At 52.1% G+C, this 27,505-nt stretch overlaps 2 protein-coding genes across 4 annotated transcripts in view; one reads left to right on the forward strand and one right to left on the reverse strand.

The window, feature by feature from the left end:
* Neurl1 (neuralized E3 ubiquitin protein ligase 1) overlaps positions 1-13,322 on the forward strand; it is an 81,439-nt gene extending 68,117 nt beyond the window's left edge. The window contains exons 4-6 of one of the 2 annotated variants that reach the window (XM_036171904.1): positions 5,988-6,677; positions 9,873-10,019; positions 11,215-13,322. In XM_036171904.1, the coding sequence (XP_036027797.1) occupies positions 5,988-6,677; positions 9,873-10,019; positions 11,215-11,453 (1,076 nt within the window). In that variant the 3' untranslated portion in view covers positions 11,454-13,322. The remainder of the gene's footprint in view (positions 1-5,987; positions 6,678-9,872; positions 10,020-11,214) is intronic. The other variant, XM_036171912.1, reaches the window with a different exon arrangement.
* A 797-nt stretch (positions 13,323-14,119) lies between these two features.
* The window catches only part of Sh3pxd2a (SH3 and PX domains 2A), a 160,511-nt gene continuing 147,125 nt past the window's right edge, over positions 14,120-27,505 (reverse strand). For both annotated transcript variants that reach the window (XM_036171892.1, XM_036171883.1), the window contains 3 exons: positions 26,352-26,401; positions 23,796-23,915; positions 14,120-23,026 (listed from right to left, as the gene is read on the reverse strand). In XM_036171892.1, the coding sequence (XP_036027785.1) occupies positions 21,062-23,026; positions 23,796-23,915; positions 26,352-26,401 (2,135 nt within the window). In that variant the 3' untranslated portion in view covers positions 14,120-21,061. The remainder of the gene's footprint in view (positions 23,027-23,795; positions 23,916-26,351; positions 26,402-27,505) is intronic.

The raw sequence follows: 27,505 nt of genomic DNA on the forward strand, positions 1-27,505 counted from the left end.
AAAGAACACTTGAGGTGGGTGTGGTGGCTCACACCTCTCATCCTAGCCATCGGAACGCTGAGGTAGAGGGATCACTGTGAGTTCCAAGCCAGCCCGGGATACAAAATCCTGTCTCAGAAACTAAAGGCACACAACCAAAGTCAACAACTAACCAAAAACAAATAAACACAACAAAAGTTTAAGAACCACTACATCAAATGATTCTGGGAGCCGCTGGCTCCATGATTGAACCAAGGAGTCTGACTTCAAGTGATTCTGGAACATTCGACACTTCCCTCAGTGGTCTCACAAATCGTGTTTGTTTCTTCTGGGCTGCCCAGAGCTGAGTTTAAAGGGGAAGGGTGGAGGCCAGTGTGGTTTTCAGGGTACGCCCAGAAGGTTGAGAAACCCTTGGTCCATCTGAGCTGGGTACTGCCTCCATGGCTCCTTCTCCTGTCTGGGTCAGATGCAGCCCAGCAGGAGGATGTTTATGGAGACAGTAAATGTTCTGGCAGCACCTTCCAAACGGGGGCTGGCTGCTGCAACCTCATGCTAAAAGATTACCCAGTGCTGCGGATGTGAGAATCCAGACAAACAGGAGTCTGGGCTGGTGGTGGCCCAGCCTCAAAAGAGGCCCCTTATGCCAGTGCCAGAGCCTGCCTTGGTCACCCCATGCCACTGGCTATGTGTTGCAAGGCTGAGTGTTGCAGGTGAGAGCCGGCCCTTGGCCCTCATCACCAGCTAACATTACCCATGGCCTGGCTCAGGTTGATTTCCACGAACTTGCCAGCAACATTACACTGAGTGTGCCTTTCGGCGGCTGTCTGTCCTGCTGCCTAGCCAAGTCCTTCCCTGACCTGCTCGCAAACAGGGTGAGCATCTCAGCTTGGGTTGGAGAGCTTTACTCTCAAGGTGACATTTTACCCAAAGAAGAGACTCAGGCCCCGGGGAACGATCTCCCACACCAGAATCCAAACCAGGAAAGCTTTTCAAGACAAGGTTTCATGTAGCCCAGGCTGCCCTCAGGTTCACTGTGTAGTCTAGGATGGATGACTGTGAACTCCTGATGCTTCTGCCCCCACCTCTGGAGTTCTGGGATTACAGATGTATACTATGGTGCCTGGCTGGCTGGATGTTGAATATCACACCTAGGCCTGTATTCTAGGCAAGCACCCTACCAAGCGAGCAATGTGCCCCCACCCAAGGGAAGTGATTTTTTTTTTTTTTTAACAGTTGGAGTTATACAGACATAGGGCTAGGATGCTTTTTGAGGTGGTGAGCTTTCCCCAAGGGCACTCAAGACAAGACTCGAGTGAGAAGTTGGCGGGGGTATATGGGCTGCCTGGTCCCTTGCTTCCTTTGAGCTCCTATCCAATCTGAGATGCTAAGACTCTTGGAACTGAGTCTAATTTGGATTCTTCCTGCCTCTAAGCCTCAACTAGCTGCCTGCTGGTTGCCAGGACCCAAGTCTGGGCCCCTCTTCTGTCTATGGGGTGGGTACAGGAGAGTACTAACAGCCCCACCCTTCTGCTCTGGTCCAGAACCACCGCCAGGCCCCAGAATTGGCAGGCACCAAAGGGACATGAAGCCTAGTGGCTGAGCAGCTCCTTTCAAGATCTATGCCACCTCTCCTCCATCACTAACCCCTCCTGAGCTGGCAGCTGCTTACATAACTTGTTCCTTCCAAATGTGGGGACACACCATGGCTGTGGCTCTAGGTTACCCTCATCCTGGGAGAGTCCCAAGGTGTTCTCTTGGATTTGGGGGCTGGACACAGCTGTACCCCATCTCCATGTTAGCTCACTCAGGGGCCCTTTGCCTCTGCGATGTGGTGGGTGCTCTGTGTCTCGAGTTGCAGCTATTTCAGGGCCTTGCACAGCTGACCCGTTGCTAGGACAGTTATTTGGAGCCTGCTGGCTGCCTACAGCTGCACCTGCTGAGTCTGGAGAGGAAGGGGAGAAGACATTCTTGGGCTGGGTCTGGCCGCTTCCAGCTGCTCCTGAGCCTCAGTTCCCAGCTCAGCAACATTTCCAATAAGTCCACTTCTGTCTCCTTCTCTCTGTCCACTTTCTCATTCCTTCTCCTTTAATCTCCACATTGAGCTAGTTCTCCTGGGTTTTTAGTCAGTGATTTCAATCAAAGAGCATTTCCTGGGTGCTTACTGTGACTTGGATGTCTACAGACAGCATGAATAATGTATTTGTGTGGGCGTGTGGTGCTGGGGTTTGAGCCCAGAGCCTTGTGCATGCTAGACATGTGCTTTACCACTGGCCAAGCCCCCACCCCAAAATGCTAATATCTGAAATTGTCTGGGCAACAGGGGCTCTGCCCACCCCTGACCTGCCAGAGCTTGTCGAGACAGGCATCTGGCTCCATTCTCTAGGTACACCATCACATGCTTGCGGGAGGTTGCTTACACAAATGCCACCAGCTAAGTACCAGGTAGGACGTTTAACACCTGGTCTGGAGTGCCCTAGAGCCCACGGTGACATGGGAACAGTGCTCATACTGACACATGATCATGTGTGCCAGGTACTTTCCCAAGTGCCCAGTGGGCCTTATTCCATCACGTTCCTGCGCAGCCTTCCAAGGTGAGCCTCCGAATGAAGGCTCTGTTTAAGTCAGATAAATCTCTCACAGCTGAAGAAGAAAGGCCCCAGGAGGTTGAGGCACTTGTCCAAGGTCAAGTCAGGATCTGAACCCAGGCTCATGACTTCAAATTCACTACACTTGACTATGTTCCTATCAGTATATTGCCTACTAGAAGATAGATTTTGGAGCCGGGTGGTGGTGGTGGCAGTGCACGCCTCTAATCCCAGCACTCGGGAGGCAGAGGCAGGTGGATCTCTGTGAGTTCGAGGCCAGCCTGGTCTACAGAGTGAGTTCCAGGACAGGCTCCAAAGCTACAGAGAAACCCTGTCTCGAAAAACAAAAACAAAAACAAAAAGAATATGGATTTTGGATACAAAAACCAACCGACCAATAACCAAAGTACTCTTAGGTTGTGTTATTTGGAGTAGAATGTCCATATTTTTGGAGGCGTCAGTCACTCTGAGCCTTGAGCTTCTCAGGGCACACTTGGAGTACTGTCTGGGTCTGTTCACTCTCTAAGTGGTGGGAAAGTGTATCTGCAATCTTAAGTATGGAAGGAGAGGTGAGGAGATGTGTCTTCGTTACAGGCTCAGAGCTCAAGAGGTGTGGTACCTTAGATACAGAGGTGAAGAGTTCAGTTTAAGAGAAACCCAACTCCTCAGAGGACTAAGTCTTACCTTGCTTATTGAACTACTTCTGCAGTTAGCGTCCACAACTCTGGTCTGTGCTGCTGTGGACTATAGACACCACAGCCTGCTCAGCTCCAGGACACTGAACAGACTGTCCGGAGTATGAGGTAGCCTGTGTGAGATCTTTCCCATAGGTCATGGATGGGCATCTCCGAACCACTTCTCGGTGATGTTCCCCTCTTCTCTCTACTTCCAACTCCCCAGAGTTCCCAAGACCCAGTACTGGAATCCTTGAGGGGCCAGGGAGCTGAAACTGGTTCTTTAGGGCCCAGGCCCTCCCCACCCTATCTGCCTCCCTTGACCTCCTCTTCCTTCCTGTCTACCCGTTTCCCCTCACCTCTGCCTCTGCACATCCCCAGCCTCCAAGCCATGGCCATCATTGTCAGAGTCAATTCCCTGGAATAATCGAGTTTTCCGGTTGGCTCCCTCCTCCTTGCCAAGGCAACGCAGGGAAACCCAAGCAGCCAGGCCCCCAGGAAGCTTTTGGAGCAGCGTGAGACTTAAGAGGAAGGGGCATCACCTTCCCGAGTACAGACAAGAACGTCTGGGAGAGACAGGAGGGGGGGTGGAGGAGGGAGCTTTAGATACTTTACTTTCCATGGAGGGCCAGCCATGGCCTCTGCTCTTCTTGCTGGCTTATCTTCCAGGCTTTGCTGGAGGACTTGGGCACCCTAGCCACCCACCTAGGCACAGGAAGGCTCCTGAGAAGGCATAGGTCATGGTGTGGCTTACAGTGGCGCCAGTCAGATTTGGGATGCCAACTCTGCAGAAGGGGTTCCATTTGAAATGAGTGTGGTGCTGGGCTGTGATGGAGCACGCCTTTAATCCCAGTACTGGAGAAGCAGAGGCTGGTGGATCTCTGTGAGTCTGAGGCCAGCCTGGTCTACAGAGAAAGTTCCAGGACAGCCAGGACTATTACACAGAGAAACCCTATCTTGAAAAACCAACCCCCTCCCTCTAAAAGAGTATGGCATTAGGGAATGGGCGGGGCAGACCTTGCAAATATTGAACCTACTTTCTGGGTGGCTGTCACCCAACACCCCTGAGCTGTGATAAATGGTTACAGTGGGATGGCCTCCACGGGCTGTTTTAAGGATATTGTTCAGGGGGTTATCCCCAGCACATGTCATTACTGTCACTGAGTGACAGATCCACAGAGCAGGACATAGCATACTTATTAAAATAAGGCTAGAGGCTGGGCAGCAGTGGCGCACGCCTTTAATCCCAGCCCTTGGGAGGCAGAGCCAGGCAGATCTCTGTGAGTTCGAGGCCAGCCTGGTCTACAAAGCTAGATCCAGAACAGGCACCAAAACTACACAGAGAAACCCTGTCTCAAAAAACAAAACAAATCAAACAAACAAACAAACAAAATATGGCTGGAAACAGCTGTTGGAATGAAAAGGAGGTGTTCGGGACACAGTAGGAGGAAAAAGGTGGTTGTGAAAAAGGAAGTGTGTGCAGCAGGGATGTGAGCCTGAAGCCCATGCCCATGGAAGGGCTTATATACTTCATGGATGCCCAGATGTTATCCACAGGATTTAGAGATTCTCAGTGTTCTGAGATGTGCCAAAGTTATCACATTTTATAGAAGGTTTATTACTCATGGAAGGGTAAACATTATTGGTGTTTATAGAGAACTCAATTTTTGCCTTAACAAAAAACTCAAATACATTTAAAAGACTCTGTCATGCCACAATCCAAATATGGAAAATGCCTTTTCTCTGAGCGGTTGGCTAACAGTTTCATGTTTCTCTTTGCTGGAGTATATCGTCTTTGAAATGAAGCTTGTATTAGCTGTCTGGAATAGTGAGACAGGGTCTGAAGTTCAGTACAGCTGCTCTCAAAAGTCTTTATTTCTTGTGAATTAACTTCCCCTCACATTAATGTCTTTATGTGACAATGATAACCTTAAGGGGTAAGTATTGGTTTTAGATGTCACTGTTTATGCAGAGAAACTGGGGTAGAGAGGTCCCTTCTGGCCTCCTACAGTGTGACAGTATCAACAGTGCCTGTGATAAATGGTTATTGTTTGTCTAAAAGCCACTCTGGGGACTGGGGAGATCGCCCAGTGGGCAAAAACCAAGAGGACCTGAGTTTGTTGTCTTCTAAAGGCAGGATGTAGTGGTGTGTTTATAATCCCACTGCTGGGGACACTGAGACAGGAGGATTCCTGGGGCTCATTAGCTAGCCAGCCCAGTCTACTTGGCCGGTTCCAAAACTGAGAGACCCTCTCTAAGCAAAAACAAACAAACAAACAAACAAATATGGACAATGCCTGGGAAACACCACCAAAGATTAACTTCTGGCCTCATTCTAGAGTTAAACATAAAGTAGGGAAGTCCTAGGGATTAGAATTTAAGAAACCTTTTTCTTCCGTAGAGGGGAAGTGGCACACAGTGAGTTCAAGGCTAGGCTGGGACATGAAGCTCTTTCTCAGAAAAATAAAAGACCCTCCTAATACAGTTTAAGAATCAATACACTACAAATTCTGTAGGATTACTGAAGGCAGAGAGGAGAAAGCATTGCCCACCAGGAAGCATTTAGAAGCAACTAAATGGCCTTGAAGTTGGTGTCTTCCAGCCGCATGCCTTTCTTTAAAGGGCACATCCCGCGCCCCCCTTGGCTTCTCGCTTTTGCACCCGAGCGAGTGGTAGCATCTTTAGTGGCGGTGGTGCAGGCTGTGCAGGACGGTGACGGTCCCCCTGTCTCTCGCCCTCCCTGTCGCAGATAGCGAGCTGGTGCTGCCCGACTGCCTGCGGCCGCGCTCCTTCACCGCGCTGCGGCGGCCGTCCCTGCGGTGCGAGGCGGACGAGACGCGCCTGTCCGTGAGCCTGTGCGACCTCAACGTGCCGGGAACCGACGGCGACGATGGCGCACCGCCCGCCGGCTGCCCGATCCCGCAGAACTCGCTCAACTCGCAGCACAGCCGTGCGCTGCCGGCGCAGCTCGACGGCGACCTGCGCTTCCACGCGCTGCGCGCCGGCGCGCACGTCCGCATCCTGGACGAGCAGACGGTGGCGCGCCTGGAGCACGGGCGCGACGAGCGCGCGCTCGTCTTCACCAGCCGGCCGGTGCGCGTGGCCGAGACCATCTTCATCAAGGTCACGCGCTCGGGTGGTGCGCGACCCGGCGCGCTGTCCTTCGGGGTCACCACGTGCGACCCTGGCACGCTGCGGCCGGCCGACCTGCCCTTCAGCCCCGAGGCCCTAGTGGACCGCAAGGAGTTCTGGGCGGTGTGCCGTGTGCCCGGGCCTCTGCACAGCGGCGACATCCTGGGCCTGGTGGTCAACGCCGACGGAGAGCTGCACCTGAGTCACAACGGCTCTGCGGCCGGCATGCAGCTCTGCGTGGACGCCTCGCAGCCCCTCTGGATGCTCTTCAGCCTGCATGGCGCCATCACGCAGGTCCGCATCCTCGGTGAGTGCCCGGCGCGGTCCCCCAGTTCATGGTGGTCCTGCTAGGACCTAGCAGCTAGACAGTCACCCTAGGTGAGTTCTGGGCGGGGCGGAAGCTGCTGGCCCACCCATGGCTGGGGAAGAGGTCAACTCACATAGCAACAGACACACAGCCTGGACAGATCCATACGCCTCAGTGTAAAAATCGGGGATAGGGAGTTTCCACCAGCAGTGAACCGAGACTTGGTTTCCTCGGGACTGTTGGATGGTCCATGCCTGTAATCCCAACATTACAAGGCAGAAGAAGCAGAAGGATCCCTGCAAGTTCGAGGCTAGTATGCATATTGAGTTTCAGCTTAGCCAGAGCTTCTTAGCAAGCTGTCTCAAAAACAGAAAAACAGCAACAGAAAAGTCCCAAACACCACGTTTGTGTCTTCGCGGGCATACCTGCTTCAGAGAGGTCAGAGTAGGAGAATCTCGGAGCAGGTGGCCTTTTGGCATGCGATGGCAGTGTTGTAGACCCTTTTCAGAAGAGGCAGTTGGAAAGGATTGGCAGATGTGGGCTTATGTTAAGCCACACTCTGCGGCTTGTTCTGTGGGGTAAGTGTCCCTTACTGTGTGTCTGACAGGAAGGGCACCTGAAGGGAAGATGGGGTGATTTGACTCATGGTTTGAGGGAACAGTCCATCATAGTGGGGGAGGAATGGCAGGAATGTGGGGGCGGGTCACATTGCGTCCATCTGTCAGAGAGGTGAGTGTCTTCACTCAGCTCCGTTTCTTTTTCCTTTTTATTCAGCATGGGAAGCCAGCCCATCAGATGGTGTCACCCACACCCAGGGTGGGTTTACCCTGCTGGATATCTCTCACTAGCCTCACTATAAAGTGCAGATCTTTGAATCCTGCCTCCAGAGATCCTAATTCTGTAGCTGTAGGATAGATTCTGGATGTCTGATTTTGTTGTTGTTTTTGAGACAGGATCTCTAAATAACCCTGGCTGTCCTGGCTTCAAACTCAGAGATCCAACTCTGCCTCCTGAGTATTGGGATTAAAGGTGTACACCACTATACCTAGACGATTTATATTTTTATTTGAAGTATCTTTAGCCAAGATTGGAGAGCTCTGGGCCTCTCCACCCCATGGCTCAACCAAGGCAGCTTGGTAGTATTGGTAGTATGTGCAGATGAGCAAGCCTGAGCTGCTTTCTGGGCTCTGCCTTCTGTGAGGGGCCAGGATAGCCCAGTGCTTATGTTTATGTATGTGGTGCTGTAGAGATTGTGAGTGTGGAGAGCTTGTGAAAGCAGATAAAAATCAGTGCAGACTTTCAGCTCTGTAGAAACAAGATGAAGAGATGGTGAGAAGCAGATAGAAAGGCTGTGCAAAGGAGTGCCAAGGAGTTAGAGCCGAAGAAAGATAAATCAGGAAGGAGGGAGATGAATCAGGTTAGAGGAGACAAAATCAAGCAGGAAGGAAGATGAATCAGTCCAGGGTGAGTGAGAATCCATTCATTAAAATGGAATTGGATTGGGAAGCGCACACACAAGAAATCTGAACTGAGATGAGATAATCAGCTCCATTAAACTGCTTCCCAGACAAAGGAAACACACAGAGGCAAGGTATGCTCTTGCATCAGCACTGCCCAATAGCAGCTAAGCATCTTTCCAGTAAGGCTCTGTCATCTGGAGGGCTTTAGAGAGTGGAGCAAAAGGGAATTAAAACAGAACACAGGACTTTTTCTGTCCCAGATGGTAAGTGGGTCAAGGTGGATGTTAAGAAATACCACCCAGAACTCAAAGTCTATTAATAGCTCCCGAGCTGTTTGGAGAACTGGGCATGTGAGCCAGTAAAGTGGTGCTGGGGAATCCTGACTGACTCCAAGGAGATAAAAAAAAGCCAGGAGTAGCATATGAAGATTCATTGTTCCCCTTACAGTAAATATTTGGCTTTGTGAATGTCCCCTGTAAGCCTATAACTCAGGGCTATTCCCTTTATCCATATGTACACAACCTACAGCTTTCTTCGTGTTCATTGATGGATCAAAACTATTTTTACTAAAGACAACTCTATCAGGTTTGCATTTCTCATTGTTTTAAAAATGCTAGCCAATGCAGTAGGGTAAGAAAAATAAATAGGTATGCATTTCTGAAAAGACATAATAATTTATTTAAAATATTAATGTAGTAAGAGAAACTATATGAGCTGGGCCTGTAATCCCAGCTATTTGGTAGGTTGAGGCAGGACGACTAGATGGTCAAGGTTTGCCTGGGCTGCAGAATATATTCAAGGCCAGCCTAGGCCACTTAGTGAGATCCTATCTTAAAATAAAAGGTTAAATAAGGGTATTGGGACATTGGTCAGTGATAGAGTGCTTTCCTAACATGAATGAAGCCTTGGGTTCAGTCTTTAGTGTGGAGGAGGAGAAGGGGAAGGGAGAGGAGAGAAGGGAGGAAGAGAGACCCACCCTACTCTTAGAAATAATGACACTGTTACGTGAGTTACAGTGCATCTGCTATGCACAGAGCATTCTTTTAGGCCCGTGGGAAATCACAGGCAGTGAGGCTTCTTGTTCTCAGCAAGCTCATAGTTCTGCTAGAGAATGGAGCTGGATTCTCAGGCAAAGAAGACAGTACTTCAGGATGTGTGGCGGGGTACGGCTAGTCAGTGACCGTGAGGTAGTATTCAGGGGGAGCCATGGCTGTCCAGAGACTGAGGTTTGAGGACGGCCTTCAGAGGGCAAAGGCTCTGTCCCTAGTTTCATATGTGCACAATGAACCTCTGGAAAGGACTATAGAAGGAAGGCAGGGAAGAGGGAGGGAGAGAGAGAGGTTGTAGGAACAGAATATAGGGACCAGGGTGCCAGTGTAGAGAAAGTAGGTGGTTCCTAGGCACTGTGGTAGAGAGGGCAGGACTCTGACAGGAGACTGAGGTAAGAAACAGGGCCAGGGACTTGATTCCCTGAAGGCCAAAGGTACCTAGGAGTGGAAGGGGGCTACCAAACTAGGCAGAAGTGAGATTGGAAATTGGGGGTGAGGTAGAACATGATGCCACCGCCAGATCTATAGATGAGAACAGAGCAAGGGTGGGGACTGAGCCAGCCTATGGGTCCCACCCTGAGCCTGTGGCTGTGCTATAGGCAGGTGTGGGAGCCCTCTGTGGGGGTGGGGACTGAAGCTTTCTCCATTAGGCTCATGGCACTGTGGCCCATCCCCCCCTTTCTCAGGCTCCACCATCATGGCTGAACGGGGTGGCCCGTCTCTCCCCTGCTCACCTGCCTCCACTCCAACCTCGCCCAGTGCCCTGGGCAGCTGCCTCTCTGACCCCCTGCTCAGCACCTGCAGTTCTGGGCCTCTGGGTGGCTCTACTGGTGGTGAGTACCAAGGCCCTGGGGTTGGGCCAATGCTTTCCTCCTCGTTCATACCAGAGAGGGACAGTGCAGCCTTTGTTAGGCCTGGGGCTGGCAGCTCTCACCAGGGGACTTTTATTCTTTAAAAAGTTATTTTTTAAAATTTTGTGTGTGTGTGTGTGTGTGTGTGTGTGTGTGTGTGTATGTGTGTGTGTATGTGTGTGTGCATGAATGTGTACAGTGACTGTTGAGGTTTGAAGATGTGTTGGATGCCTGGAGCTGGAGTTACAGGCTGCAGGCAATTGTGAGCTAACTGATATGGGTGCTCAGAATCAAACTCTGGTCCTCTGGAAGAGCAGCAAGCTCTCCTAACTGTAGACACATCTCTTCAATTATCTTAGTCAGGGTTGCTATTGCTGTGAGGAGACACCACGCCACTCTTATAAAGGAAAACATTTCATTGGGGCAGGCTTACACTTTCAAAGATTTAGTCCCATTATCACGATGGTGGGACATGGCAGTGTGCAGGCAGACATGGTGCTGGAGAAGGAGCTGAGAGTTCTACATCTTGATCTGCAGACAGCAGAAGGAGAAACTGTCACACTGGCCAGATTTGAGCTTGTAAGCCCGCCTCCACAGTGACACTTCTAACAAGGCCACACCTCCTAATAGTGCCACTCCCCATGGGCCAAGCATTCACACACACACACACACACACACACACACACACACACACACACACACGAGGCTATGGGAGCCATACCTGTTCAAACCACCACAGAGAAGCAGCTGTGGCTTTTTAAAAAATCTTCTTTTAAGATTTATTTTCAATTGTTGTGTGTATATGTGTGGTGGTGGTGGGTTGTGTGGCTATGTGAGTAGAGGTGCCATGGAGCCCAGAAGAGTGTATCTGATCCTCCAGGGAACTTCTGAAAATGCACACAGCGGATACCAGGGTTAGTGCAGGAGGGTCATGCCTTCAAAGACCTGGGAAGTCCTTCTTCCCTGTCACTGTCACTCTGGCCCTGCCTGGTCTGGGGCTGTGTGGCCAGAGCCAGGCTGCTGGAGCTGAGTTTCTTCCTTGGGCAGGCAGATGGGTTGTTAGTGTGAACAGCTGGCTTTCCATCCTGGAGGAAGACTTGAGCCCAGGGGCTCTTTTCTCACAGGCCCTGTGCTGGGCTGGATCACAGCCCATGTTGATGAGTGCTTTTGTTCTCAGGGACAGTCCCCAACTCACCTGTGAGCCTGCCCGAGTCACCGGTGACCCCGGGTATGGGCCAGTGGAGTGATGAGTGTACTATCTGCTATGAACACGCAGTGGACACAGTCATCTATACATGTGGCCACATGTGCCTCTGTTACTCCTGCGGCCTGCGCCTCAAGAAGGCCCTGCACGCCTGCTGCCCTATCTGCCGACGCCCCATCAAAGACATCATCAAGACCTACCGCAGCTCCTAGCCCACTGCAGAGCTCCATCTGCACGTCCACTTCTGCAGACGTCAGCCCAGCAACAGCTAAGGGGGAAGCCAACAGGGTCCCTTCTCTTCTACGTTTTGAAAACTCTTCCTCCTTTTCCATTAAACATGGGAATCCAAGGTCCCCGAAGGTTTGAGCTGAGAGGATCTGAGGCAGGGAGGTGGGGGCACAATAGAACATAATAAATGGAAGGGAGGGGAGAAGCTACCCCACAGTCTCCCTCTTTACTCAGATCTCTGCATTGTGAGGGGCTGAGGCAGAGTCTCAGCTTGTTGCCAGACCTCACGATCTAGGCAGATTTCTAAGATTTCTCTGTGTGGCACCTCAGAGAGCTCGAACTACATGTAGCTTCCCCTGGGCAGCTTGGGAGGAGGCCAGCAGACTCCTTCCGCCCTGGGCAGCTGCAAACTGCATGCCCTGTCTCCTTCTCCTTACCCAGAGTGGGTAAACAGACAGGCTGCAGATTCTGGGTCCTAGGTCCTTGACCTCGTGCAGACCTGCCACGTTCAGGATCTCTCCTTGCCATAACTTGCACCAATCACCTCTCTGGTGCCGTTACCTAGGGGGCCCTTCAGTATAGGCTGAGGTGGCTCTTTCTGTTGTCAGGGTCTCAAGGAACAGGTCCACAGCCACCCCTAAGGCCTGTCCTCCCTCATCTCAGTGCCAGCCTTGGCCTGGGCTGATCCTGCCATCGTGTGCCCAGGAGGAACAGGGGCCCTCAGTGGGATGGGGGGGGGGGTGTTCCTGGGCTATGGACAGCCCTTTTCCTTATTTTAATTAATTTATTTATTTGGTTTGTGAGTTTTGTTTGTGGGTTAATTCCAACCTGGGGGCTCCTAAAATGCTACTGTTGGGGGGTTGCCAAGTGAAGGGCAGCAGAGATTAGGCACTCAGAATCTATCCCAGGCCCTGACACGAGGTTCATGGGCAGTCGTGCCAACCCCAAGATGAAACTGCGGGCTGGAGGCCTCCCAAGAGGTGGATGAGCCTCTCTTGGATGGGGAGCCACTGACATCCACCTGTGCCCTTCCTCCCGTGTGGGAGCCAAGTTAGTGTGGCTGGTTCAAGGGCATCTGTCCCCAGGAGTCCCCCTCCATGAAGACATCAGAAGTGCTGGGAGGTTAGGGAAGGCTATCAACATGTGGGCCAGGGACCAGACTGGAGACCCGTTAGGAGGGTGGATTGTGAAGGCCAGGCTCCTGGCCCTGCTAAGGGAGTGTCCATCACTCTTGGGCTATTGCTCCTGCAGCTCTCTCTGCCTCTTCTGGTTACTGTGGAGTCCCAGCCTAGGCTCTCCCAGCCTTTCGGCCTTTGGCCCTCAGTTTTATACCCTCCGAGATGGCGTCTGCCTTGACAGGCAGGGCCCGGGGCTCTGTCCTGGCCACTGGCCAGTTTTGGGTCCTAGCCAGAGGCCATCCTCCAAACCTCAGCTTCCCCTGTGTCAAGTGGTTCGGGGGTAGAATACGCTCCACGTGGTTCCTGGGAGCTCCTCTAGCTAGGGTGTCTCTTAGGGGAAATGTATTGGGGAGGCATTGGGAACCGTATGCCAGGGTGGGCATTTGCCTGCACTGCCCTAGCAGGGACCTGGGGAATCTGTGCCACCCTGGGTCTCACTCTTCAGTCACTGGACCTGACAGGCCCTTTCCGTGAGAGCAGGCTGGAGCTGGTAAGTTGCCCCATCTAGCTGGGGGCTTGTCCTAGAGATGGAGAAAGTCTGAGCGCAGAGTTGGCTGGCTGGCTGGAGGTGGGAAAAGAAGCCATTGTCCATTCTGCTACAACAGAGGCAGTACTGCCTCCTTTGTGAACTGGGTCACTGTGTTTGTGAATAAAGGTGATTTTGGACCAGCCTGAGGGCTGTGCTGTGCGTCTGGAGGTTGGGAGGGGGACCAGTGTGTGAGTACACCGAGTGGTTAAGCGCTACCAGGAACAGTCCCAGTCTCTTTGGTAACCGTGGACCCGTGAGTCCCAAAGGTCCTATGACAGAGAGGCGTCCTTAGAGTCAGGCTTTGGAGCACGGCATGGGGTTCAGAGAGTGGGGTCCATAATACCAGGCAAGCCTTTTAAGTTGAGAGAAGCTGCTGCCCTTCTGGTGGACTCAGGACTTGGAGTCAGGGAACAAGCTTAGGCAGGACACCAAGGGAAGCCACAGACATGCTGTGCTGTTCCTTAGGCCAGAGATCCTGTGAGGTGAGCATCACCACCTAGAGACTAACAGGGGAACAGCAGTCAGCTCTGTGGCTGGAATGGGGAAGAGGTAGGTAGACTGAGCCCAGGGTCTAGACAGTGTTACAGCTGTGTACATTCTCAGGGCCAGACCCCAGACACTTGTGGATGCCTGCTCACATCCTTTTCTGGGGGAGGCTTTCACCGCCTAGTCAGCTTGCCTTCAAAATGACCTCAGGTCCATTTTTTCCCCTGCTTACTAGAGACCAACCAACTAGGTAAGGACCAGGGTCCGGCTTTGGCTGCTCCTAGAAAGCTGCCTGCAGGTGGGGAGGAGTTGGAGGAGCTTTTGGGAGCTGGCCTCCCCTCCCTTGTCCCATCCCCTTGAGCCGGCTGATTCTGGAGTCAGCTGCTGTTTGGGCTGTGGGCCTTTTGCTGGTCAGCTGAATGGGTCCTCTGGTGCCAGAGAGAATCAAGTGATTCTGTTCAGTTAAAAAGGTCAAAAACTTTATTTAGTTTTTAGGGAAATACAAGATGCATGTAAACATAAACAAAATATTAAACAAAACAACCCAAATTTTAAAGTCTAGAAGCATCCCAAGACAGGTCATTCCTACAGACCAAAGAATCCCTTCAAAGTGATAAAGGACACCCAGAAAGTGGCAGGTCACGGGGGCTGCGTCCCTCCCCCAAAGACACCGCATGTCTGTGATGAGGCTTATAAAAACAACCCACTATGAGAAACATGAAGATAGTTTAGCACCACTGAGGATCCTGGAGATATGTCAGCACGTGCATGGACCCTGACAGCATCCAATGTCTTTGTTTCTCTGCTGAGGTGGGGAGGAAGAACGTGGGGGAAGGGCTCCTGCTGACCCCACTACGCTGACCAGGGATGAGTGGATACTACGAGAAGTCCCTGTGATTCAGGAGTCCCAGGGACATCCACCTGTTTGCTCCCACCGCACAGTCCACATATCCATGCTGCAGGAGTGACCACGCACATCTGCCTTACAAGTCACCTTCCAGACCTCTCGTAACTCGTGGGGACACCCACGTCCTCTGTTGCAGGGGACAAGTTGTAAATTTAAGAATGGTAACTGCACTCTTTGAAGTAAACTCAAACGGTGTGCCTCAGTAGAAGCCACTGGAAAACAAAAAGTTTCTGTGGGGATGTTGGTGTACTCCCTCTGGTCTGATAGGCAGCAGGAGGCCAACTCAGCAGCTAGAACCACAGGTTCTATTAGAGCCTTGGGGACAGCGTCCTGTGTCAACAAGAAACGAGGCCACCTGCCTCCTCGATAGGCCTGGGCTCTTAAGTTCTAGGATGGGGATGCTGGGTCCCTACTGTGTGGCCTATTATGGTCAATGGCCTCTGATTTGTAGTTTGGCAGGCTGGCTAGCTCTGTATTGGACAAAATGCATTGGGCAAAAACTATTGGGAATCTGGGAGACGGGTTTGTCTTCTGGAAAAGGGCCCCCAAACCCGAACATTGGTTTATGGCCTCTTCCCTAAGACAGTCAATGAAAATGGAAGCCTGGCTGTGGCCCAGTGAGTAAGTTTCCTCTGGCTGGACTCTTGGCTGGTGAGTAACAAAAATCCCTGTAAACCTGATCTCTTCATTTTCCAACACGAAGTGACTCCTTCCTTCTTCCATCAATAAAGACAACATAACTCCAAACCCTTGTTCAGCCTTCCCATACCTTCTCTGCCTAAAAGACATCTTCTGGAAGCCTCCTCCCAGTGCAGGGACGGGAAGCCCCGGTAACCGCAAACATACGTACTCAGCTTGCCAACATGCCTCCCACTGGCTTGCCAACATGCAAGATACATCCTTTTGCACTAACACAATTCTCTCACACTTCCAAAGACACAGCCCATTGTCCAGAATGAGACTTGGAGTAAGGTAGGGACCTTCAGCACCAGGGGACTCGGCTCTAAGGCCACTAGGCCCTAGACTGCGATGGCCATTGAGAGTTAGACAAGACAGGGGAAGGGGGACGTCACATGCCACGAGGTGTTGGAAAGGAAACCCTTCCATTCAATCTACAAGCACCAATGTGCCCACTCTGTGGCCTGGGGGCCCAGATGCAGAGAACAAGGCAGTAGTCAAAAGCAATGCTAAGGCCAAAGGTCACCGACCTTGTCCTATCTGGCTCTAATCACAGAGTTGGCGAAACCCAGGGACATGAGACCACCCCAAATGGGATTTAGACAAAAATCTCAGGTCTTGAGAAGCCCTCCACACTCCCAGGAAACACTCGAGGCTTGCAGTGGGGATAGGAGGCACTGCTGTGTGGATACACGCAGGTCCTAGTCCTGAGTAGCTCTGACGCTGCCCAGCCTGCCTCTCCCTCAGAAACAAAGCAAAGGCCAGCGAGCAGCTCTTGGGTGCCCTGGGGATTCTCATGCCAAGAAGGGGGGTCCGCTAATTTAACCACCTCAGCGCTTCCATACTCAACAGTATCTACTCCATGTCTTCATCTTGGTGCCTGGAGGCTGACCTGGGCTGCTTCTGTTAGATCCGCTAATGCCAGTGTGAAGTTTCCAACTAAATAATAAAATAATTACAAAGACAAATTTAAAAGATACATTGCACTCTCCAGCCAGAATTGTGTGAATGACACACGTAACGTGCTGCCAGAAGCTGTGAGTCCCTTGGGACCTGCCCAATGCCAAGGACTAGTTCAATGGAGACCTCCTGCCCTGTATTTATTTCCTCTAGCCCCATGCCATTTAGTTCAAGTGGGAAATTACCACCAGTCTCTCACACAAACATGCACTCGTAATATCCACGTATGTGGAAATGACCACCACCATCACACATACATACACACACATGCACACAAACACTGCTCTCTCAGCCCTCAAAAAAGCGAGGGAATCTTAACTGGTTAGTGATGTGGACTGCTGTCTTTCCAGAGAGCTGCACCGATGCTCCAGTGATCAGCTGTGCAGCCAGCCATATCTATTCCAAGGAGAGACCCCAGAAGGGGCCTGGTCCCCCTCCCTATTTGTATAGAAATTCACAAAGGTGGGTCGGAGCAGCAGGCCTACAGTACTACAGAGAAGGAACACACCCGCAAGGCTGTACTATCCCGGGGGGGGGCTGAGCCCTGGACTTGTTCCTCACCCCCCAGAAAACACCTTAGCCTGCCACTCACCTTGATGTACGTGAAAGGAGGCTGGTGTGTACCTGTCATGGGGGTTTCTGTTGTCAGAGGCAGGGCTCATGCCTTTCGCCCACGTCACTGAGATGAATGGGTGGCCGGGACTCAGTCCCAGGCCTACTGTAGGCCTGTAGCAATTGGGTCTTAACTGGGTAGGAGGGTTTAAAGTACCCACCCTCCAAATGAGTTTGCTTACAGCCAGGATTCCTGTCCATAGATTTAGAAAGACTCAAACACACATCCAGAGCATCGTAGCCCACACAGGGCTGGGGAGAGAGGGCTGCTGGGCATCGATTCTAGACGGGTCTCTCTGAGCAGCTGGCTGCAGGAGGGGAATGCAAATGGGAGTGGGTATTGGATATCCTCATTCTGCTCTGGGGACTGGGCTGGAGGCCAAGAGCACCATGCCACCTCCCCAGACCCCTTCTTCTAGGTGGACAACACTAGTGGGCTGTCCTCTGGTGGCTACCCCTTTCTTCATGCCAGGGGAGTGGGGAGGAGATAAGACAGTGGGCCTGCCTAGAGATCAAATCCATGGCCCACCCACGTGCTCCACAGTCCTGACTCCTCCCAGATGCCCTCCTATTTCCCGCAGATTCAATAGCGTCTCCCTCCACTCTGTCCCACGTCCCTCTTGGTAATATTGCACTTTTTCTGTCTCAGATTGTTTCCATTTTCCATAGAGAATGCAAAGTATTTGGAGGGAATGGGGAAGTGAGAAACTTTGAAGAAGTTATAGATTAGTCAAACCCAGGAGAAGCAGGGCTGATCTCACCTTTCCCTTCCTCCTAAAAACAGAACACTACAACTTAAATAGCTCTACGCCTACTCTGCAAGTACTAGTCATATGAAAATAATGTTTGGTTGAAATTCCCTCGTCTTTTTTCCTTAGACGATAAAAGTAGTAACATGCCTTGCTGAAGAAAGCAATGGATATAAATGCCAGTAAAATGCGCGGCTCTAACATCTCAAAGTGGCTACAATGATTCTATATAATGCCTTCGTCCATTAGGAGTGAGAAAGAGGAACCCTTGGGGCCAGGCTGGGGGTGGAAGGGCTGAGGCCTTGCAAATAGAACCCAGGCTGTAAAGGGTGGGTGTCTCAAGACAGACAGGAACTGGCTGCTGATGGACACCCCCACCCCCCAGCTATCTCTTGTTGCCCACTATGAGAACACAGAGGAGCCAGTAAGGAAGAGTAAGGTCTGAAGACTTCCCCTCCACCCTGTAATAGAAGAAAAGGGTTTTGAAACTGAAAGAAAAAGCACCAACGATGCATCTTCGGGCATTATACAAACCTCAATAATGACCTCAGAAGGGCTCATTATGATTAAAGTTGCAGTATACAGCAATACAATGTCATTTCACATTTTCAATCATAACTAATGGAAAAGTAGGTTTGGACAGTGCTGAGATTCCACTTTTTTCCCCCCTTTAGTCCGATCTGGTTTTCCTCCAGATGGGTCAGAGCCCCAGGCCCTTCCCTCCTCCACTGCTGCCACAGTCACAATGTCACAAAGCAGCTCCTTAGCTCTAGGGAAAGGCCCTCTTGCCTGGGCAGGGCTAGGATCCAGGGACACGAGGCCTGGCATGCACCCTTCTTGTTTCAAGTATTCTTTGGGCTTGTAGGGTTTGTGCTGTGCCCTAATGGGCTGGTGGTGAGGACCTTGGCTATCACCATCTGTTGACCAAGTCTACATCCTGACACTAGGTGGCAACATTCCCCACTTTTCCCAGATGCCTGAGCAACTCCCAGCCATCCTTGGGGCTGGATGTTACAATGTAAACACAATGACCACACATAAACACAGGGACAGTAGAGGAATGCAGGATTAAATGCAGTGGGTAAACCTGACATTAATTGGGTGATTTGGGGAAAGTCATTTCCTGTCCTTGGGCTAAAGTAACAAGAAGAGATGGGATGGGGTGACCCCTAAGATCCCGTCCAGTCCTGCTTTTAAGGAGTCTGATTTCAGGACCCTGGGAGTTGGGAGAAGGTCTTTGAGGTGCAGACAGAGGGACGTAGTGCAGAGGGCGGGAACGGTGGGAAAGGGCAGCTCTGGGATCTCGGTGGTCCAGCCCAACTGAGATGCTCTGTGCCTGGCTGGCCTACTAATCATGGAGCTGGCTCAATGCAGACATCTGAGGAGTGAGGCATGGGCCATCCCCCTGGCAGACAGCTACGTGGAAGGTCCTTTCACCTGACAGTCACTCTACTTTTAAATTTTATTTTAAATAGTCATAAATTACTTTTTCTTCTTTTAATAAATATGTGCTGTTTTAAAATGAGAAGGGTATATACTGCATCTTTAAGTAATGCACTTCGCTCCCCGGGTTCTCTTTCCATTCCACCTCATTTAAAGTGCATTAATTAAGAAATAATGAACCACTTCTTTATCATTATTGTTCAAATAAGTACAAATAATATCATGAAGACACTAAAACACTACCGTTAGTACTGCAACCTAGCAAATTAACTCAACATCCCGCTCTATTTAATACTGTCCAGCAGAAGAAAATAACTAACTTCAATTTTAAACAAACTCAGGAACACAGAAAAGGGAATAGAACAATGTCACCATGGGCTTTTGACAAAGGAGGCTAGCGGTTTGCGTCCACATGTGGGAGGGACATGGGCTGGGAATCCAGGAGGTTAGGGTTGGGAGCTGAAGGCAGACCTGCCTGGGAGGAGGGCTGGGGGCGCTCTTTCCCCCAATCTGTCATCTGTCGGAACCAGCAGCCCTTGGTTGGGGGAGACACTGGCAGCTCAGCCAGAGACTGTGAGGCAGGACCTGTCCCAGATCAAAGGCACATATGGAATCCACTCCCAGCATGAGGGGAGTCCTCGGAGGAAGCCCACTGGGCATCTCTCTGGAGGGTCCCCCTCTGAAATGTCAATCATGAAATCATAACCCCAAACTGACAGAGGACTGTGGCGAATTCCATTCTTTTGCTTCTGTCCCCTGGGGCACTGCCCCTTGGAAAGACAGGGTTGGTTCCTGGCTTCGAAGTCCTCCATATTCTTGGGCACCTGTAGCATTGCCAGCAGGCTAAGGGGCACAGTGTGGGTGTCTGCTCCAGGCTGACCCAGCCAGGGTCCCTTCTGCCCAGGATTGGTGGTGACTTCTCCATAGTAAGGCTTTCTTTGGGCCCTGTCCAGGTTGGGGAAAGTGAGCAGAAGCGGGCAGAGTAGTCACCCAGCAGCCTGGATTCTACCAATGCCCCCCTTCCCTCTTGGGCAGGAACCTGAACACTGTTTCACCGAGCCCAGGACCTGGCTTTACCCAGTCCCAAATTCCCTGGTGAGGTGCCACGCTAGGGCACTGCACACAGTGGAAACCTAAACAAACAGCCTGGCTTACGGAAAGGCAAAAAACGTTAAACCAAATTCTAAATAAAACATCCCGCTGAAATTCAACAGAAAACCCCACCCACTACTATGCCCTCTCCTATGTGAGGCTGAGACCTTCGGGCCCCCAAACAATTTCTAAAATAAACCCCAAACCAAACTCCTGATTTATAACCTCCAAACCAATAACCCCTTCCCAAACATGCACAAGGAATTGCCTAGCGGGAACTCCTCAACAATTCTAGATCACGAGGAGCTCGGCACCACCCATCCTCCAGGTCAACTCCCAGTGTCCTCCATGTGCCCTGAGGAGGGCAGGCTCTCTTCCCAGGGCCAGGTCAGCACAGCAAAGGCAGGCAGTCCTTGTTGGCATCTGGGAACTCTTAGCTACCAAATAGGCTGTGGCCTGGCCCCTGAAAGGGCTGAGCTCTCAGGAGACGCCGCCAAGCCCCAGAGCTGGTGGTCTTCCAGACACCCACCAGTGGTCAGTGGTGTACTAGAAACCGACACAATGCCAAACACATCATTAGGATAACACAAGGGTGACTTCCAGAGGCAGGGGCAGGACCCTGGACACACCTCGTGACATCTTTTCCAGATCTGCAGCAAAGGCACAATTGGGCTTTCCCACACGGCCTGTTCTAAACGGCATACGGTCCATCAGCAAAGTCACCAGTGTGCGTGCAGGGGTTCCGGGCCCAGGACAGCCCTGCCATTCCCTTTCTCCTACTAAGTGTGTGCACCCATCACACCCTCCCTTCCAGCTGGAGGGTGTCTTTGGGGGTCACATATTCTGCAGGGTTCATCGTCCCCCCTCCCCCCTCCCACTGTCCTTCCCTGTCTGCACGCCACCACTCATCCAGTGGCAGCGAGAGCAGCGCACTGAGTCTGGAGGGACCCAGTGTCTGTTAGTTTTTCTTCTCAAGGTAGTTGGAGGGTACCCAGCCCTTGAAGGGCTTCACCTCATCCAGGATCTGGCAGTACCACCAGCCATTGGGGTTCCTCTCCAGCACTTCCATGGACACCCCCTCTTGGAAGCCGGCCGTCTCCTCATCCCCCTCGTAGTCTGCAATAGAGATGTACACATCTTTGAGGTTGTTGTGGATGAACTGAGACTTCTCAATGGGCTTAGGGCGCACAGGGGAGATGGGGATGCCATTGCGCTGTGTAGGCAGCAGGGGGGATTCTGAGCCCTGGCTGGCAGCCCGCTCTGCCAAGCGGCCCTTGGCCTCAGCGGCTGCTGACCGCCCAGTACTAAAGGAGGAGTTCCTGCGGACACCTCTAAGGCTGTCAGTGGCTGTCAGTGACTCATTCCTCCGCAGGGCACAGGACAGGTTATTGTCCTTGGGTGGCGGAGACACAAACACAGACTGGGGCCTGACTGCAACCTGCCGCACACCGTTCCTCATCTTCACCGCTACAGTGCCTGAGGTCTTGCCGAAACCCCCAGGAGGCTTAGAGGGGATGGGTGGGGTGACCCTCTTGCTCTGGTTCACAGTGTTCAGTGCCTGCACCCGCTTCTCCATCTTTTCCAGACTGTCCGACTTGCCTTCATTCTGAGTGCTCTTTACTGTGTCTGGCTCTTTGCCGGCGGCAGCGTCAGATTGCTGGTTCTCCTCGGGCACCAAATAGTGGGAAGGAGCCCAGCCCTCTAGCTCCCCAAACCTCACGTACCACCATCCACTTTCTGCCTTTTCCAGCACGTGCACCTCAGCGCCCACAGGGAAGCTGATCTCGGAGTCCTGGACTTTCTGATAGGCACTGCATGACACGTAGGTGGCGCCTTGCCCTTCCCATTCCTTCTTGGGAGCACATGGGGGAGTGGCGGCTGGGAGGGGGATGACGTCAGCAGAGCCTCTCCTGGACCCCTCAGAGGCTGTCTGGGGGGGCAGCTCTGAGTCCTCACTCCTAGAGCCCTTGAGGCCCCCCCGGAGCTGGCCTGTGGGCCTCAGCTGGCGCCGTAAGGAGCGAATGTCCATCTTTTCCTGGCTTTGAGACTCAGCTCGGTTCAGGACTGGCTTTGGTCGGACGGATGGCTTGGCCCGGGCACAGGAGGCCAGCCCGGCCTTCACGTCGGCAGCGGTGGCGTCTTTCTTGGTCCCGACCTTGGGGGCGCCACGGACGCCTGCATCTGAGGCAGAGCGTGGCTTTGTGTCACCACTGTTCTTGGACAAGGAGGAAGAGGAGGAGGAGGAGGAGGAGCAGGCCGTGTTGATGGTGATGGAGGAGGCGAAGGAGACGTTGGACTGGTTTTTGCCCCGTTCTGCCTGCGTGTTCTTCTCCGCCGTGAGCTTTAGGAGTGAGGATGATTTGGGAGAACCTGATTTGGGGGAATTTTTCATGGCGAGAGACAGTGAGGAGCTTCCAGGGGAGTCGCTATCCCCAGAGGAGCCTCTGGCAGACAGGGCATCTTCTGTGTAGGGCCTGAATCCCTCATTCTCATAGATGGTCTCCTCTTCCAGGGCCACGTCCTCGGAAGACTCGCCTACCTTGAAGCGGGCCCTCTGCAGGGAGGAGGCAGGCGAGGGTCTCCGGGGCTGGGCAGGACGCCTGTCACCGGAGCCTCTGTCCTCTGTGGGCTCCTCACTCAGCTCAGGCTCTGAGTCAGAGCCAAAGGCAGGGATGTCATACTCGGGTTCCTCATACTTAAGCTTCAGCGGGGAGTCCTGGCTCTCACAGGCACCCACGGGATTCTCCTCAGTCTCCTTAGGTTTGCTGGGGGGCGCGGGTGGGGGCACCTTGGGCCGGGTCAGAGTGCTGGTTCGGCGGCTTAGGTTGGGCTTCTTGCGCTTATCGATGTAGGAGGCGGGGGCCCAGCCCTCCTTCCCCCCAATCTGCACGTACCACCAGCCACCTGAGTTCTTATCGATGACCTGAGGGAAGATGGACCTGAGGGTTACCAGGGTCTCTGGGTCCCTACAATGTCCCACTCAGCCCATTTTATAGACCCAGCCCTTGAGTAAGTGGCTCCAAGACCTGTGGCAGTCAGTGGCAGGCTAGATTCAAACCCTGGCCCTCATTGTGAGACCCTCTAAGTCTGTGCCAGTAACTTAGGGAGTTATAGACCTCCATGACACCCCCAAATCTACCACATTGTTCCTACACCATAAAAACCAACTTGTGAAGGACTCTCCTCCACCCATGCCCACGATCCCCTGAAAGGGCCTGAGGTGAGGATGGAAAGAGACATAAATCAAACCGGGAGGTACAGGTCTGAGACCAGATACTCCCTGCAGAACGTCCTCCCAGTGTCCAAAAATCACAACAGAATCTCACTAGGACTTCTTGGGTTAGTACAATATTGTCCTCTGATCTCCACGTGCATGCCTGTGCGTCTCCATCCTCTCAAACATTCCCGATGAAGCAAACTGTTCTGTCCCAGAAGGTCACACACCTTCCGCAGACTTCATTTCAAGGCTCAGCCCTGAATGTTTTGGGACATGCTACTATAGGGTGAGCACTGTGAGCAAGTGGGGGGCAGAAGCCCATGTCTAGGGTGCTCGCCTTGGTGGTGGCCCTGACAAGGCAAGGACTCATGGCTGGGCGGCTCATTTCTGTACCCACTCTGCCTGACCCTCAGAAACATCGCCAAGACGACATATAAAATGTGAAACAGGTCCTTGGCCAAAAGGGGGCTCTCACCTCAGCCTTCTGTCCACCCCGAAAGCTGATCCCGTCAGAAATGCAAGACTGGAATTCCGCAATGGTGTAATATTCTACCTCAACAGAAGGGGGCTCTGGTGGCTTCGGCAGCTGGAACCCCTAAAAGCAGAAACAATCAGTGAGCAAATCCAGCTATTAGAGCAGTACCAAGGCCAGGGACTGGTGCCCATTGGTGCTTTGAAGGTAGCTTATGTTTCAGGACTCCTCCCAGGAGGTGGCACTCACGGTCCACACAACACTAGTTTGAGCTATTGGGATGCTCACTATAAAGGCCTCAATAGTTGGGCCCCAAGGTGGAAAGGAGAGGCAGAAGAATCACCCTAACAAAGTAGGGAAGGCGCCATTTTATAAGCCTAAGGGGGACCCTAAGCCAAGCGTGCAGCTGCTGAAGAAGAGGGTGATGAGGCCAACTATCCCTAGGAGGGAGGAAGGAGTACAGGGAGCAGCTGGTTGTAGGAGGAGTCTTTGGGAGGGGGTTAGTCTGTTGGTGCCCTGAACAGAATGCAGAGTCCTGTTTCAGTAGGCAGGCAGAATATTCCAGAACTCCTATATGCCTTTTAGATGCTGGCACACAGCTTGTCTCATAGTGGTATTTAAGGACACCTAGGACACTTGACCCATGATCTATGAGCCACATTCTTTTTTTTTTTAAGCAGCCATTTTCTGTGCACCTACTGGGTGCTACTCTGAGGCAGCCAGTATAAGCCACATGGACAGCCAGCCTGGCAGACTGTAACCATAACAGGATGTACTCTGCCTAGCTTTGTCTTTTTATTTTTGTTCTTCCTTATACTAATGGGTTAACACAAAGCAGCTGAAAAGGCCGGGGTGGGGTGTGGGGAAGCAGCTGTGGTGTGGAAGGCAGATAGACCTAGAAGCTGCAACTACCCCGAGCCTCAGTTTCCTCTTCATAAGACAGAACTAAGAATGGAGTTGAGGAGACAATTACTGAAGGTAATGTACAAACTTCCAGGGGGGAGGGGCGCAGAATAGTTGAACAAAGCGGGGGGGAGGGGAGGGACGACGGACCACGCGGGACGGGGGACGGGGACGACACAGCACCTCTGGAACCTGTTTCTTTCTTTACCCTGCAAGGCTCAGCTACCCCTGTCATCTAAGATGAGCTGTCTTGAGTCACTCTGAGGGAGGGATGGGAGAAAGATGGGCTTTGGGGAAGCGTGTGAATCAGTCAACTTTCTCTGCCCCGTGCCTGGACGTACAGCCCCACGTGGAAGCTGGCACAGCCCTCCTGTACCCTGACAGTGGGATTCAGCTAAGCTGAACTGGAATCAGCATCCCTCCCTCAGCAAGCTTGCATTTGTAAGTGTGGAAGGAATGACTCTTCTTGCCAAAGTCAAGGCTGCCTGAAAATAATTAGCTGGGGCTCAAGAAAAGGGAGAAACGGAGAATCAATTGTGCAGTTGCAAAAACCCAGGGAAAAAAGGAGAAATTTCAGAGGGACTAATGGCTAGGTCACAAAATACTCATGGCCAGAGGGCCAATCTTCAAATGTATGGAGGGCCTGTAACTCCCATGGATGGACAAAGGCCACTGGAGTAACAGGCAGCCAGTTGTGATTTAGGGATCTGTCCCATGTAGAGGACCAGACAGTGCCACCCAACAGACAGGAAAGGAAAACCTGGCTGCTAGTCCAAACTATACACCATTGCATCCTATCCTCACGACAGACCTAGGAAGTGGCCAATACTGCTCTTATCTCTCAGAAAAGGAAACTGAGGACTTTGGAAGGTAGGTGACCTGCAAAGGGTCTTTCTTTGTTCCTGTGTCAGAAATGGAATCTAAGCCAGGCTCCAATTTCCCTTTCCAAGGACGCTAGGGATGGTACCCCCAAAGCCTTGTGCATACTAAGCCAAGTACTACTGAGCTACACCCTATCCCTGAGCTTGCCTTCCAACTGCATCAAGCTGCCCCCTGGCCCACTCCCCCATTCCGTAATAGGTCTTTGTTCACGACTCTCAGCATTTCACCAACATTGCTGTTCCCCAAGCTCCTGATTACACATCCCCCTGCTTGAGATGACAGTCATTGGGAAACTCCATCCACTCAAGGGTCAGGGACCTCAGTGGTTGTCAGCCCTCTATGAGCCAGATCTCCTTCCTGGAGGATAAGCTTTGGTCTACCCTTTGCCCCCTAGGCTGTCGAGCCCACCACATTCACTGGGCAATCCTGAGAGAACTGTAAGGCTTCCGGGCCATCGTAGCCAGCAGCCCCGTTTCTAGGCCCTGGCAATGCCCTACTGGACATTCCTGCTGGCCAGTCTAAATGTTTATGTCTGCCAGTGCAGTGGCTGGAATGGATTTATTTAGCTTTGGAGTGCAGGGCATTTCCGATTATAAACTGTCTGGCTATGCTCCAAGGAGGCCTGGGATCTGCAGGCTTCTGTCCCTGCAATGATGGAAACCCACCAGGGCTCCCCAAACTCCTGGGCCACAGACTCTGCTTCAAAGGTATCAAAGGAGTAAGGAGGGTGCTGCAGGTCACCCCAGACAAGGAATGAAGAGAAAGGCCACATACCAAGCTGGATTCTCTGCGCGGGGGCGGCCTTGTCCTCAGGTTTGGGGAGCCTGAAAGAAGAGCCACAGCTTTAAGAATCCCACTGGACAACAGTGCCTCACCCGCCTTCCCTAGGTGGGATCCACGAAACTTCATGCTTTGGTCCCACAGTTATGAAAGACCCTGTATTCTAAGTCACTGTAGGAGTGGAGGAACCTTTAAGCCTCTTTGCCTGTTCTTTGGGAGGATCCACATACACACCCCTACCCTGCCCCCACCCCTCACCAAGTGATAGGTACACTGATCCACAGGTATTACAGGCAGGCAGTTTGAAGGTAAAGGCTGCATGGAGTTATGAGATTTTTCAGTAGAAGCAGGAATCACGTCAATTTTTTGCTCACTAAGTCCTCTGAGGGTAGCACAAGACCAGATGGAAGTCCTGTCCAGTAAAGACTTCTCACACACCAGAGGACTAACAATAAAGCTAAGACCTAAATATGAAAACAAACACAAAAACAAAAGACCCAACCCCAAACCAAAACCCAGAACAACAGCTCTCCTCCAGATTATCGGCTGGACACAAATAGAAATTGTGTCGTCCCCCCCCCAAAAAAAATACCAAAGGTGTTGCTGGGCCAGAGGTGTGTGTAGGGGGTGAGGAGAGACAGACTTTAGTAATTTATTGTGAATGTGGGTGGGGGGTGGGCATGTGTGCCACAGCCTTAGGGAGTCAGATTTCTTCTTCTACCTGTATGTCAGTCAGTCCCAGGGATCAAACTCAGATCAGGCTTGAGTGGCAAGCCCCCTTACACACCGAGCCTTCTTGCCAGCCGCTTCCACATCTTGCACCCTACAGAGCAGGCTTGCACAGAGGACCACAGACTCGGGGGCCCACAGGTTTGTAAAGTCAGCTCTATTCTGAGCATCTAGATTTCTTTTCTGGCTTCTTTCTGGGTGTCACTTCCTGCTCTTGGGGTCCGGTCCCTTGCTAACGAGCCATCCCCCTGCTTCCTCCCTCCAAGCGTCTTCAGAGCAGCAGCTTGCAGGTGCACGGTCACACTCCCTGGTGCTCCTCGCTCTCGTGACCAGCGATGGCACGCTGACAAGCAAGAGGCCAGACTGTCGCACAGGGTGAAAATGACATGGAGATCCGGCATAGTCCCTGCAATCCCTTG

This window comes from Onychomys torridus, chromosome 1 (assembly GCF_903995425.1).
Source record: "Onychomys torridus chromosome 1, mOncTor1.1, whole genome shotgun sequence".
In the NCBI taxonomy this organism is placed as follows: domain Eukaryota; kingdom Metazoa; phylum Chordata; class Mammalia; order Rodentia; family Cricetidae; genus Onychomys; species Onychomys torridus.